Raw genomic sequence first — 15,416 nt, forward strand, 5'->3', positions numbered from 1 at the left:
ATGTGTTTCTTTCAACCCAGGACCCTGCAGACAGACTTGAGGCTTAACAGGCTGGAGGCTTCTCACAGTTGATGGATCTACCTCTACCTTACACACAATCTCCTTTCTCCTTTATACCTGTCTTTCTCTTTGAATGAAAATTTCCATTGTATTACTGGGCTTTTGATTTTAACTCTTCTAACAATAACATCCTTTGTTTCCACCAGTTTTATTAGTAAGCTGAAAAAAATAAACACATTCCTTGGCATCTTCTAGCTAGGTGCAAGATTTCACCCATTCTTTTGAATGGTTTATTTAAAAAGGCAAATTGCCAACTTGACACCCATGTTTCTAAACTTCCCCATGTTTATCTAATTACCATTTCAAATCTACTTCTTTCTATACATCAAAGTCTCTAGACCAGCTGGTTTTAATCTAATTAAGACACATTTAGACACACATATAGACACACACGCCACTAAACTCTATTTTAAAAAATAATTTCCGAAAACATTTTAGACATTAATCTCTTCATGACACTGAACTGCATGTGACTGCAAACCCACAGCAATGTGGATGACTCTTAAATTCCCTCTGAACAAAGGACAAATAGGGATGGGCAATAAATGCTGACTCCCACATCTCACGAATGAATATTAAAAAAATTATATCTTGGCACACAGCTTGCTTGCTACTCTAATTAGTGCTTTTTCACATATTGTCCGCTGCTCTCCTGTAACTATCCACAATGAATATCCAACACATTGGGGCACCTGTAGATTCCAACCAAACACTTGCCACATGGTCTCTTGCCATCTGCCATTTTCCAAGCAACCTTTCTCATTTCTTTTAACCATGTTGATCTGCACATCTCCTCAACCTTAATTTGGTGACTTCTTTCTAAAGATTTCATCAGAAGACGTTCCCTTGTGCCCAGGCTTCAGATCACTGCCTCCAGGACAAATACAAGTTCAGGGTTACAATGAAGGACAATGTTCTAGCTGGAACCAAAAGTGTTATTCAAGATAAGGTTCACAATACAATTATGAAGACCAGCACTAAACTGTGCTTATCTTTCATTAGGAATATCAGATACAAGCCTGGTTATTTATCCTAAGATATAAAGCCCTCAACACACAAAGTTATTAATAAACAGCGATAAGCTCAGTATATTAAGGTGAAGCACTGCGCCTGCAACACACTAGCTGCAAAATGACAAAGCTTATACTTGGGACAGGTGAGTTTGCTTTTTCATGTAAATATATCTTATGCTTAAGAATTTTTACAAAATATTCAGGAATTAACTTGGGGACAGAACAAAATGAAGACCCCTTTCCAGTATTTATTGTAATGAAATCAATTCTTGTTGAAGACTTTTGGACCTTTTGGAAACAAAACCTCATAAGATTACATGCTCATTTTGTCACAGTTTAATGTAGTGAGCTTTATGCTAGTTCTTTTTTATTCATTCATTCATGGGATATGAGCGTCGCCGGCCAGGCCAGCATTTATTGCCCATCCCTAATTGCCCTTGAGAAGGTGGTGGTGAGCTGCCTTCTTGAACTGCTGCAGTCCCTGTGGTGTAGGTACACCCACAGTGCTGTTAGGGAGGGAGTTCCAGGATTTTGACCCAGCGACAGTGAAGGAACAGTGATATGTTTCCAAGTCAGGATGGTCAGTGGCTTGGAGAGGAAATTCCAAGTGGTGGTGTTCTCATGTCTCTGCTGCCCTTGTCCTTCTAAATGTTAGTGGTGGTGAGTTTGGAAGGTGCTGTCTAAGGAGCCTTGGTGAGTTCCTGCAGTCCACCTTGTAAATGGTGCACACTGCTGCCAGTGTGTGCCATGGTGGAGGGAGTGAATATTTATGTATGCATAGCCAATCAAGTGTGCTGCCTCATCCTTGAAGGTGTCCAGCTTCTTGAGTGTTGTTGGAGCTGCACTCATCCAGCAGGAGGAGAGTATTCCATCACACTCCTGACTTGTGCCTTGTAGATGGTAGACAGGCTTTGGGGGGTCAGGAGGTGAGTTACTCGCCACAGGATTCCGAGCCTCTGATCTGCTCTTGTAGCCACAGTATTTATATGGCTAGTCCAGTTCAGTTTTTGGTCAATGGTAACCCCCAGGATGTTGATAGTGGGGGATTCAGTGATGGTAATGCCATTGAATGTTAAGGGACGATGGTTAGATTCTCTTTTGTTGGAGATGGTCATTGCCTGACACTTATGTGGCGCGAATGTTACTTGCCACTTGTCAGCCCAAACCTGGATATTGTCCAGGTCTTGCTGCATTTGGTCATGGATTGCTTCTGTATCTAAGGAGTTGCAAATGGTGCTGAACATTATGCAATCATCAGCGAACATCCCCACTTCCGACCTTATGTTGGAAGAAAGATCATTTATGAAACAGCTGAAGATGGTTGGGCCAAGGACACTACCCTGAGGAACTCCTGCAGTGATGTCCTGGAACTGAGATGATTGACCTCCACCAACCACAACCATTTTCCTTTGTGCTAGGTATGACTCCAACCAGCGGAGAGTTTTACTCCTGATTCCCATTGCCTCCAGTTTTGCTAGGGCTCCTTGATGCCACACTCAATCAAATGCAGCCTTGATGTCAAGGACAGTCATTCTCACTTCACCTCAGATTAACCTTGCTTGGTGGATCCATTTAGTACTGCATTTTATTCATTTGCCGTGGAATTGCTCAGGAAATTTCACAATTTATTTTTCATTTCTGACTGTAAGATAAAATTTTCCACAATCCTAATTATTTTGCACATTCCTTACCATGAGCTTCATGTAATCTGACTCTGACGACAGAAGTGTTGCAACGCTTTGTACAGAAGAAAAGTATGGATTCTACACAAAGTAAAAGATTTAAACAGTCACAAGATAAAATAACTTCTGTGAGCTGCAGTCATTTGTGATTTTATTTCCATTTATTTAAACAGAAGTACTGTCCTTTGAGATTGTAGTGCCCTTGTAGACAAATTCATAACTAAAAGTTTCACTTTTTTCTCATTTCCATGAAATGGGAATAGTTGTGTTATACAATTCAGGTTGTTCACCGGCTGCTGTAAAATTCATTCATGTCTTTGTTCCCTCTGGATTTGATTATTCCAATGTTCTTCCATCCTACATAAACTTGAGCTCATCTGAAACTGTCCTTATCCTAACTCACACCAAGTCCTGTTCACACATCACCCCTGTGCTCACTGACCTGCTTTGGCTTCTTGTCTGGCAACGAACCGATTATAAATTCTCATCCCTGTACTCAAATCACCCCATGGCCTCACCCTTTCCTATATCCTTAGCGTGCTCCAGCCCTACAACCTCCACAATCTCTGAACTCCAAATCTGGCCTCTTGCACCTTCCCACTTTTAGTCACAGCGCTATTATGTCTTTACCTTCAGAGGCCTAGGCCTCAAACTCAGGAATTCTGTCCTTAAACTTCTCCATCACTCTCCCTCTCTCTCCTTCCTCAGGACACTACTTAAATCCTACCTGTTTGACACAGTTTTTTCTCAACTGCCCTACTATCTCCTCATGTGGCTCAGTTTCATTTTTGTTTTGACAATTGCTCCTGTTACATTAAAAGTCCTATGTAAATACAAGTTATGGTTGCTCTGTTGTATTAATATCGAAGAGTTTTTCTTTGATTGTTGCCAAGTTTAGAGGGAATTCCTCTTGTAAGCAAGTAGGTCGACCCCATGAAGTTAGCCCAGTGGACCAACTGATCTTTTACCATTTCATATATTGATTTTCTTATAGGAGCATAGAAAATAGGAGCCAGAGTAGGTCATTTGGCCCTTCGAGCCTGCTCTGCCATTCAATATGGTCATGGCTGATTCTCCATCTCAATGCCAATCTCCCGCTCTCTCCCAGTACCCCTTGATGCCTTTAGAGTCTAGAAATCTATCCTTTTCCTTCTTAAATATATTCAGTGACTTGGCCTCCACAGCCTTCTGTGGTAGAGAATTCCACAGGGTCATTGCCCAATGAATGAAGAAGTTTCTCCTTATCTCAGTCCTAAATGGCCTACCCCGTATCCTGAGGCTGTGACACCTTGTTCTAGACCCTCAGCCAGAGGAAACATCATCCCTGCATCCAGTCTGTCCATCCCTGTCAGAATTTTATATGTTTCAATGAGATCCCCTCTCATTCTTCTAAACTCCAGTGAATACAGGACTAGTCGGCCCAATCTTTCCTCACACGACAATCCTGCCATCCCAGGAATCAGTCTGGGGAACCTTTGTTGGACTCCCTGTATGCCAAGTATATTCTTTCTGCACAAAACTGCACACAATGCTCCAGGTGCAGTCTCACCAACGCCCTGTACAGCTGCAGTAAGGGATCCTTGCTCCTGTACTCAAGTCCTCTCGCAATGAAGGTCAACATACCATTTGCCTTCTTAACTGCTTGCTGCACCTACATGCTTGCTTTCAGTGACTGGTGTACAAGGACACCAGATCCCTTTGTACATCAACATTTCCCAATCTATCACCATTTAAATAATACTCTGACATTCTGTTTTTCCTACCGAACTGGATAATTTCACACTTATCCACATTGTACTGCATCTGCCATGTATTTCCCCACTCACTCAACCAGTGTAAATCATCTTGAAGTTTCTTCACATCCTCCTCACCGCTCACATTCCCACCAAGTTTCGTGTCATCAGCAAACTTGGAAATATTACATTTGGTTCCCTCATCCAAATCATTGATATATATTGTGAATAGCTGGGGCCCAAGTACTGATCCTTTCGGTACCCCACTAGTCACCGCTTGCCACTCTAAAAGAACCCATTTAATCTGACTCTCTGATTCCTGCCTACTAACCAATTTTAATCCATCCCAATATATTACCCCCAATCCCATGTGATTTTATTTTACACGCTAACCCTTTATGTGGGACTTTTTCAAAAGCATTCTGAAAATCCAAATACACCACATCCACTGGTTCTCCCTTATCTATTCTTCTAGTTACAACCTCAAAGAACCCCAGTAGGTTTGTCAAAAAGGATTTCTCTTTCATAAATCCATGTTGACTTTGGCTAATCCTATTGATATTTTCGAAGTGTTTTGTTATCACATCCTCTAGCATTTTCCCGACTACTGATCTGAGGCTAACCAGTCCGTAATCCCCTGTTTTCTCCCTCCCTCTTTTTTTAAATAGTGGGGTTACCTTTGCCACTCTCCAATCTGCCAGAAACTGTCCCAGAAACTACAGAATTTTGCAAGATGGCAACAAACACATCCACTATTTCCACGGACACCTCCTGTAGTATCCTGGGGTGTGGATTATCAGGCCCGGGGGATTTATTGGCTTTCAGTCCCATTAATTTCTCCAGCACTATTGTTTTAGTAATACTAATTTCCTTCAGTTCCTCCTTCTCACTAGACCCTTGGTTCCCTAGCATTTCTGGGAAGTTATTTGTGTTTTCCTCTGTGAAGACAGAACTAAGTAGTTGTTTAATTGCTCTGCTATTTCCTTGTTCACTGTTATAAATTCTTCCATTTCAGACTGGAAGGTTGTTATGACCGATGCAGTTGGTAAAACACAGTTATTTAAAAATCCCAGAGGGAAACTTTAAACAACTGTCATAAGCTATAATTTTAAGTGTTATGTTTGAGATGCGACTCTAAATTCAGGAATCAGACCATCAGTTCTCGAGGTTTTACATTAAACTAATTGAAACATTTTATTCATTTACACAGGTTAAAATATATACACGTGGCTTCAAATTCCGACTATCATAACTTTTAACAAATTCAAAAACTAATCTCCATTAAGGCAACAGCAACCCATAGACTTAACCAGACACCAGGCAAAGCATTTTCACCTTATGAATTCAAACTGAGGTTCTTTTCACTGTGGAGCCAGTTGGAGGCTTGCAGCTGCCTTTTGATCTCACATTGCCTCTGCCTTGCACACCCAAAAACTACTGAAGTTATACCTAAAACCACCGATTGAATTGAATTTCTTATTGTCTCACCAGCCTCTTTGAACTTCACCTTTTAACAATGAAACCCCTTTCATTGTACCAATTGTATTAGTAATATAAACATATGGCTTGGTAGCTGCTAGAAAGGCATCAAGTTTTCACCCCACTTCTTGAATGCTCTATTCAAAAAATGCAAATGCACGCCATCTTTCTTATATATCAAAACTAGTACATATCAAAGCACCCAGACTAGCTGGCTTTAATCCAATTAAGACACACCCACAGACCTAAACCTATATTGTAAAAGAAAAATATTTTCCAAAATATTATATGCAGTAATAGCTTCATGACAAAGGGACCTACATTTGTCATCTTTTTTTCCTTTTTACATACCCATAGAAGTTTTTACAGTCTACTTTTATGTTCCTTGCATGTTTACTCTTATACTCTGTTCTTCACCACTTAATCAATTACTTGGTCCTCCTTTGCCAAATTCAAGTGTGGTTACATTGGCTATGTATTCCTGTCATGTCTCACTTGGCATTCATTGAAAAGCTGTTTGTGTGGTGAAATTTTTGAAGTTCAGGCTGCTTAATTTTGTCCTATTAACACAATAACATTATTACACAAAAATACTTAATAAATCAGTGGGCCTCCACTGAATACCAGTGATGGAATTTTGTAACATGCCTGTATGAAGATGTAAAAATACAGTGTGTTATAATTTTGCTAAAATAATGGGCAGAAGTATTTGAAGCAAAAGCATTAACCCTTTGAACATTCGTGCCCCATGTTGTAATTGCTCAGCAAAGAGCAGTCAGCAAACTCAGCCATCAGTTTAACCACGCTGCAGTACCAGGTCTATTTAAACAAATGTCAATATATCAATGATACATTCATGCACTGAGCACCTCATCATAGCAGCTCAGGTAAGAAAGCCAAACATGGATCCATGCATGTTTCATTGGTTACGTTATTAGAACGCAAAATTGTAATCTTAGCAACTTGAGCTAAAATACAACTGCGAATCTCTGAACCTTCAAGCCTCATTTGATCATAATTCTAAGACTTGTCCTATATCCTTTATTACAGCAGTGGTCTTGTTGGCATGCCTGGAACTGGGTAAGTCTTTGCGCATTTCAAGCTTTTATTAATTTAATGAGATGAGTCTAAGCACTGTCCTGATTTCCATTTCATTCCTTGAACAGGCTCTGCCTACAGATTGGCTTGTTATTTTGCAAACTGGGCTCAGTACAGGCCAGGAATAGCAAAATACACCCCAGATGATATCGACCCTTGCATGTGCACTCACCTGATCTATGCTTTTGCTGTCATGACGGACAATAAAATTTCCACCTTTGAATGGAATGACGTGACTCTCTACAAATCATTTAATGCTCTTAAAACCAGGTACTGTGCATTGGCAACAAACTCCTGAATTCTAAGTCTTGTTTCAATCAACTGAACATTATTTAGCCTTCTACAAAAGATTTATTGCTCTACAATTAAATTCCCATATTTTACTTCTTCCATGTTTTTTAAGTTCCTTTATCATTTCTATTCTAAGAGGACCAGCAAGCTATATGGTCCTAGTCAGTCTTGCTATAAGGGGACTAAGCATTTATTTGGTCAAGGGAAACTTATTCACTGACCTTTGCTTCATGTGAGGCAGAATCGCACCTCCATTTTAACAGCTCAGTGAAGAGTAGAAAGCTGGTGAAAAGACAATTACAAACTTGCACCAAAAGTACAAATCAGGGCCCTGTCACATTATCATAGATTCTGTTCTTAACATACCTGTGCACTCTGCCAATTGGACTGAGGTACTGAACCTTAATTAGATGCAGTATCAAGAAGCATACTCTAAAAAGATTAGAGCTGGGATATTTTAGAGTAATTTATTAATTATTTGAACAGTATTGAATGTATTTTATTCCCTCAACTGCTTTTTCTAATTCAACAATTTGTTTAATTCACAACAGGAATGGAAACCTTAAAACCCTTCTCTCCGTCGGAGGCTGGAATTTTGGAAGTCAAAAGTAAGATGGAAAGATTTTTGGTTTCGGAGAGCATTTTTAAAAATAGTTCTTCAAATAAGTTAAGAATGGTTGACTAACAAATATTGTTTTGCTTCCAAACATATGTTGTCAAGAGTCACCAATGTATGTAGGAGGTTCAAATAGAATGAACTAAGATTAATTTTGCAATTGTTTCACAGCCAATTTTGCTATCAATAACGATTTTTCGTTAACTTTCTCTATAGATTCAGTGCTATGGTTTCCACAGCTGAAAATCGTCAAACATTCATAAAATCAACAATTAGTTTCCTGCGCAAATATGGGTTCGATGGTTTGGACATAGACTGGGAGTATCCTGGGTCAAGAGGAAGCCCCCCAAGAGACAAGCGTCTCTTCACAGTCTTAACACAGGTAGGAACCTAACTGGCAAGTCACTTAGTTTAAGAATTGTCAAAAACTAAATACTACCTACAGATTAATTTGCTTGTCATTTGTAGAAAAATGTTATACCATATGAATAAGTAAATTAAATAAATGACTTAGTGTCAGTGACAGCTCCTTGTGTGAATGTAGGAAGCAAATTTGGAGGTAACATTTTTTTATGGTCTTGATCATCATCTGAAAAATCTACAACAAATATATCTTAAAGTTAAAGTAGTATAACATCGTTTCATGGATTAGGAACATAGGAACATGAGTAACCTTTGAGACTATTCCAGCATTGAATGAGATTCCCATAGTACTTCATTTAAATCATTATAATTAGGTTTTGTTTTAGCTTTGAGCTAGTTTTCCAACAAGTTTCTTTTTGAAAGCAGGTTCATTTACTCCCAATTTCTTCACCTCTACTCATGAAGGCACTGACTCAAGCTGGAGTACACTTAACCTCTCGCTTTCATGCATCAGCCTTTTATGTAACAGCATGTTACCCTATTAGAGAATCATGGTCAAACATCTCTAACTGCATCCTTCTCATATGATGTTCCCATATAAACACTTAACAGCAATGGTTCCTGGATATTGAACAGGAGCAGGAACTTCAGTTGATTTTTCTCCTCTGTTCTATAGCCCATTGTGATAAAAAATACTTGTCTGAACTGATGTTAATCCGGCCTCTTACATAAGCCCGGCTAAAGCTCTAAAGATCCAATATCCTTGCGTTAGGTATGTTACTGCGCTATTCTTGGCCATGGATGCATTTGCAAAACAAATAACTTAATGCTTCTTTGGTCATAATTTGAAGATTCCATGTTGTGCAAGTCAGTTAATAAGACAAACTATGATATTTTTAATTTTTAGGAACTGATAGCAGCCTATGAAGCAGAAGGAAAGAGTATTGGGAAACCAAGACTGCTCCTTTCAGCTGCAGTGGCAGCTGGGAAACCCATCATTGAAAATGCCTATGAGATTCCTCAACTGGGACAGTGAGTATTGGTATCGATCTAGTATCGCACCAACATGGGGGAGCTCAGCTCACTCAAAATCAACTATCTGCATTTCAGCTAGTTACACATAATCACCATATTCTGTGCTTTCCTTTGTCTAATTTCTAAGGCTTATGAATGTATTTGTTTCCTCTAGCACTGTCAAAGCTGAATAATGTATTCTCTTCAGTCACATCTATACCTTCCATTATTTTAAAACCCAGTACAATGTCTCCCCTCAGTCATTGTCCCAATGAAAATAAGTTTCTTCAAGTCCTGCTTTCTTCATTTCTAAAATCTGGAACCTCGCCATCACCATCTCAATGGTAATTAAGGACGGGGAATGAATAGTGGCCTGGCCAACAATACTTACGTACCAAGAATGAATTTTGAAAAAAATCTGTCCGACTGCACTTCTTTAAGCGATTTTTAATCTATCTATATCACAGTTGTGATAGGATAACCAAACCTTCGGCCTTTCTAGTGAATTGGCTTCAGCATTGATCTGTGCAATGTCATTATTACTGTCCCTGACTTACATTACAATGCCTTTAGATATATCCTGCTAGTAGATTTGCTCCATTATTCAGATTGACCAGATATTTTGAGGATCTCATCAATGATTACTCTTAATTTCATTTATTTTCTGATCCTTACCAGCAGCGACTATTTCCTGTTAGACACATCTTCTGTTATCTATTCCTTAATGTACGGTACTGTACTTATTAAAAGTAAAATTGATCTGCCACATTTCAGCCCACATGTATAATTCATCCTTGTTTTTTGAAGGCAGTGGGTGGGAATATCTATGCAGGTTCCATGATCTTCTGCTGTAACTTGAGTAGAAGCTGGATAGAAAATGCAAAGTGTCACGTTCCCTGATCTAGCACTGAATTTATTGTAGACAATTGGCAAGTAGCATCAAGTCCACAGTGAAGCATAGATATAGCTGTTTGATGGTGGTTTGTCCCTTGGGTTCAATGCTTAGATTAAAATTTATAAGTGATCTCAATGTATTCAGAAAATATTACTGGAGAATTCAAGAAAAAGTGCATTTTATTTTCTTTCCTTTGCAAGCAGTGCAATTCTGTCACAAAGCAACATGCTTGTTCATCATTCATATTATCAGGGATATGCTTGTCAATATATTCCATTATTTTACTGCTGAGTAATCTGTATAATGGGCCATGACCCATAGTGTAGGACAGTAACATGGCTGCCAAGAGTAAGCGGTAAAACAAGGTAATGAAGGAGGTGAAACATAAATTGAGTTTTAAATTATAGGAGGAGGAGAATATTGCAAATAAAACTACAAATAAATATATATTTTATTGGTAAAATATCACTGTTACTTCCTTCTTACAGAACTCTAGACTTCATCAATGTGATGACATATGATTTATTTGGTCCATGGAATAGCTTCGCTGGGGAAAATAGTCCTCTTTATGCTCTCCCTTCGGCCCAAGGCAATAGTCGGTACTATAATATGGTTCGTATTCATGAATATAACTTATTTCAATTCTACAATATTACCTATTTCAATTTTACAAATGGGCAAAATGCTTGCAGTCTAAACATTAACGTTACCATTCTGTGCACAGGCCGACACCATGAAATTCTGGCAGGATAGTGGAGCTCCTGCAGAGAAGCTGAACGCTGGTTTCGCTGCCTATGGTCACTCATTCAGACTGAGCACATCCAACACTGCTCCCGGTGCCCCAGCAGATGGTAGTGGACCAGCTGGCTATTATACACAACAAGCTGGTTTCCTGGGTTACTTTGAGGTATTTCTGCTGCTTCAAACTTGTCAAATATCCAAGCTCCTTGACAACCTTGTATGTTGCCATGAGAATATATAAGCTTAATTGGCATTACTGAAGTATCAATTTCTTCAAGATGGATTAAAGGTGGACAGACAATTTAAATGAATATAACTTGGGGTGGTATTCCTTTTACAGATGCAAAATACCGTGCATGCTGGAAATTTGAAATAAAAGCAGAAAATGCTGGAAATGCTTAGCAGGCCGGGCAGCATCTGTGGAGACAGAAACAGGGTTAACATTTCTGGCCAATGACCCTTTGCCAGAAACCTGGGCAGAGCCAGATTGTGACATGTACTTCCAGCATTTTCTGCTTCAATTCCCCACTGGATTAGGGCAAAGACCCTGACCTGAGGCTATTGCCAAGATTATTCTTGAGCCAAATGTTTTGACACCCTCTCCATCAGAAGACTACTGGCTTCAGCCGGGGTACCAACTTGTAATGGCTCGGTCAAGACTGGCACCTTGTAATGGCACCTTGTAATGGCACGGTCAAGACTGGCACCTTGTAATGGCTCGGTCAAGACTGGCACCTTGTAATGGCACCTTGTATTGGCACGGTCAAGACTGGCACCTTGTAATGGCTCGGTCATGACTGGCACCTTGTAATGGCTCGGTCAAGACTGGGAACTTGCCACGTTGGGAATGGTTGAACACATTTCAGTGAAAAATCATTCAACCTTAGAATTGCTTGGGATTTTTAAATTTCCATTCAATTTCAGTGGGGGGTATTTTTGACTTTAGAGGACTCCATAAAATAAGGCTGATCAATTCATCCACCTATTCAACACCTATTATACACAGAGCTGTGTGACAGGTGCCCGAATTATTATCCCCATTTTACACAACCACCCAAAGTCAAATAACTCATTAGATTCAGAGTAGAGTGCTTTGAGCATTATATAAGAAAAATCTAGAAGAGCTGAGTAAACCTAACAGGAACCAATCAATTTAAGTAGAATTTAACTGCACTTAAATTACTGCATCAGTGACAAATTTTATTTACAGTACAAAGGTTGCATCCTTATGTCTCGTTCTTTTGACAGATTTGCCTCTTCTTAAAAGATGCTACTGAAAAATGGGATGCTCCACAGATGGTTCCTTATGCCTATAAGGGACATGAGTGGGTTGGATACGATAATCCTCAAAGCTTTGAAGACAAGGTCTGCTATACATACTGCTGTATACTTTAGGACTGACATTCCGAATACATATGATCAGGGAGGGGCCCCCACCCAGCAGCTCCACACAACAGCTCCACCCAGCAGCTCCACACAACAGCTCCACATATCAAGAACTAAAATACAACCATGATTTTCTGAACATTTATTTTAATCGTGAGCATTTTAAATAAGTTCATTTAGAAAATGAACCATCTTTTTTTCTATTTTGTTGGACACAATTAGGAAAGCTGACATTTGCAATTTCTGATCTTTTTATTTCTGATTCACTCCTTCACTTGACAATATTGCAGGAAATTTGTATCTAATTTTCAACTCATCTCTTCATGTCCAAACTACAACCTTGGACAGACACAGGGAGAGAACAAGGTTGTGAAGACTTGGCTCACTTTAGAGTTACAAATGCAGTTATATTATTGATGATTGAAGCATAAATGCTCCCGGTAGGAATACTTTCCATATTCCCCCTAGACTCCCATAAGAAGCAATATCAATGCTGCGATGGAGATCTGCACTCCCGTAATAACAGATGAGACACTTTCATATTATTAACTGACCACTGGGTGGCTCTAATGACAAGCTGAAGCAAATTGGAGCAATTACACTCCAAGATTTTTCTTGCTTTACTTTATTGTTGACAGGGATATTTCAGAGGATCTGGAATTAAATGTAGTTGGTTAATACGACAACAAACTTAGCACTTTCTCATTCATAAGGTGTAAGAATTGGAGTGTTTTTGTCTTCATGATTTGAGATGCTCTGGTTTTTACTGTCACAGTTGAAGAGAAGCCTTCAGGCTAACAGTGGTCTTTTTTTCAATATTGGATTCCAGGTCAAGTGGCTGAAGCAAAGCAAAATTGGTGGAGCAATGGTGTGGACCCTCTCTCTGGATGATTTCAGTGGCACTTTCTGCCACCAGGGAAAGTATCCCCTCATCAGTAAAATACACAGTGGCCTTGGAATTAATCCAGGTAATTCCTTGCCGTTACTGACTGAGCTAAACCATCTACTTGTTGCTGCTTAATAGAAAATCAGTACGAATAACCATTAACTTTACTAAATAAGACTGAAAATCATCCTTTAAGTGAGCTTTGTTTCCGATTAACTAACTAGAAGAACGTTCATGTGGATTGTTAGCATTAGCCTCCTGAACCATAAGTGACAGAACAATACGGAGCCAAACGCTATGACCCATAACTTCCATTCCCCGGGGTTTCGCACCTGGGGGTTGCCCAAAGATGAGCTGGGGAAGCCCCCTGCCCCTGCCCAGAGGTCCCCACGAAAGGATTACATGGCAATAGCCTGGGAAGTTCAAATTTCTGTTTGGCAATTGACCTGCACTGGGAACCATCCAAAAGTATGATTTAAGTTGCAAACTTCGGATGGTTCTGTCTCACAGTTATAGTTACCCAGAAAAAGTTAGAAAAATTAAAACCACATCTAAGTTCTGGTAATTATAGTATTGATCTACCCATGACCCCTCCATGGGATCCCCTGACTCCACCCCTGTCCCCCGAACTCCAAGGGTCACCCCACCCCGACTACCCTCCCCACCACCCTACTACACCCCCATTACGCTGATTGGCCTCCCAACGCCCGGACGACATCCCTACTACCCCTTCTTCCTCCTGTTCATTCGCAGACTGATGTTTGAAGTCTGCTGAAGGCTGCGCTTGCTTTGGCAATTCTTGGATATATCACATCATTGAAATAGACAGCTCGAGAGAATGAGCTGCTGAGATATCCGGAGAACACAAACAGAGTAGTCAGAGGTATTCATCATCATAACGTGCGGTACGTAAATAATTGCTGAGGACAGGAACAGGTCACAATTTCTTTGTGAGGGTTTTTCTGGGGCTGGAGGAACTGTTATTGGTTCCACAGAAAATAATGTGGCCTCTGCCAACTGGGACTCCACCTCCCCCTGAGCCAGTCTGCGGGGGAAGACTGATTTCCTGCCCTCTCACAATTGGCGAATGGGGTGGGGTGTCCATTCGGTGCCCACTGCTCATTGGCAGCAGTCAAACAACGTTGAGTTTGGGCATGTAGCAGAGCCACAACCTTTGACCTCAAATCTGTTAATGGTGGAATTGAAATTTGCTGTATTTACATATTTAATATGTCAACTCACATCAATTTTTAAACAAACGGTGAATTAATGAAACTTGCTTCCTTCCAGAATGTGTGCCTTCCGGTCCCAACACTGCTGGTCCTCCTGTGGTTAAGACTACTCCTCCTGTTACCACCTCTGCTGGTCCTCCTGTGGTTAAGACTACTCCTCCTGTTACCACCACTGCTGCTACTTCTGGGCATAAGACGAATCCTGGTAACCTTCACTTTTGCGTTGGCAAAGCCGGTGGCCTCTACCCTGATCCACAGAATAAGAACATCTACTATCAATGCGCTAATGGAGTGACCTACGTGGAAAACTGTGCCTCTGGATTAGTCTTTGATCCTTCCTGTAAATGCTGCAACTGGCCTTGAAATAAAATGAGGTACGTGTTCTCCACTGACATAACTAACGGTGTTGGCTGGATCAACGCAGGTCGGGGTTCATTCTAAATTCAGATGCTGTAAACTATCACAGGGACAGAAGAATTGCTAGACAAAAAATACCAAGATGCAACCAGTTTGCCTTCTACCATCCTGGTAGTCACATGAAATGGATCCAGCACAGGAAGAGCCAAGTCGAGCCTGTTGCAAACTGACCCTTCCTCACCCTTTCTGCTTAATTCTATGGTCCTTTTTTCCCCCATCAGCTGCTTCCAGTTCCCTTTTGAAAGCCACAATTGAATCTACCTTCACTGCCCTCTCAGGCAGCGCATTCCAAACTGTAACTACACGCTGCTTAAAGAAGCTTTTCCTCAGGTTGCCTTCGGTCTTTTTGTCAATCACTTTAAACCTGTATCCTTTGGCTCTGGACAGTCCAGCAAGAAAGGAGGAGTATATAGCGCTTTTCATGATCTTCACATGTCCCAAAGGGCTTTACAGCCAAGGAAGTACTTTTGAAGTGTGGACATTGCTGTAATGTAGAAACCACAGCAACCA

The 15,416-nt window shown here is 40.3% G+C and overlaps 1 protein-coding gene across 1 annotated transcript; it reads left to right on the plus strand.

Annotated features, from left to right (window-relative positions):
• The first annotated feature begins 1,191 nt into the window (after positions 1 to 1,191).
• On the plus strand, positions 1,192 to 15,084 carry LOC144683227 (acidic mammalian chitinase-like). The gene is made up of 12 exons (XM_078546182.1): positions 1,192 to 1,216; positions 7,018 to 7,047; positions 7,134 to 7,335; positions 7,908 to 7,964; positions 8,189 to 8,354; positions 9,243 to 9,367; positions 10,733 to 10,856; positions 10,969 to 11,151; positions 12,234 to 12,350; positions 13,201 to 13,339; positions 14,548 to 14,552; positions 14,640 to 15,084. Exons 1-12 carry the CDS (start codon positions 1,192 to 1,194, stop codon positions 14,850 to 14,852), a joined length of 1,386 nt encoding a protein of 461 aa, XP_078402308.1. The 3' UTR covers positions 14,853 to 15,084.
• Positions 15,085 to 15,416: the final 332 nt, after the last annotated feature.

Source organism: Cetorhinus maximus, chromosome 8, assembly GCF_964194155.1.
Source record: "Cetorhinus maximus chromosome 8, sCetMax3.hap1.1, whole genome shotgun sequence".
In the NCBI taxonomy this organism is placed as follows: Eukaryota; Metazoa; Chordata; class Chondrichthyes; order Lamniformes; family Cetorhinidae; genus Cetorhinus; species Cetorhinus maximus.

Coding starts and splice junctions, on each gene's coding strand:
- LOC144683227 (XM_078546182.1), top strand. CDS start 1,192: ATGACAAAGCTTATACTTGGGACAG. Junction 7,336..7,907: donor TTTAATGCTCTTAAAACCAG/GTACTGTGCATT, acceptor AATTCACAACAG/GAATGGAAACCTTAAAACCC. Junction 12,351..13,200: donor CTCAAAGCTTTGAAGACAAG/GTCTGCTATACA, acceptor ATTGGATTCCAG/GTCAAGTGGCTGAAGCAAAG.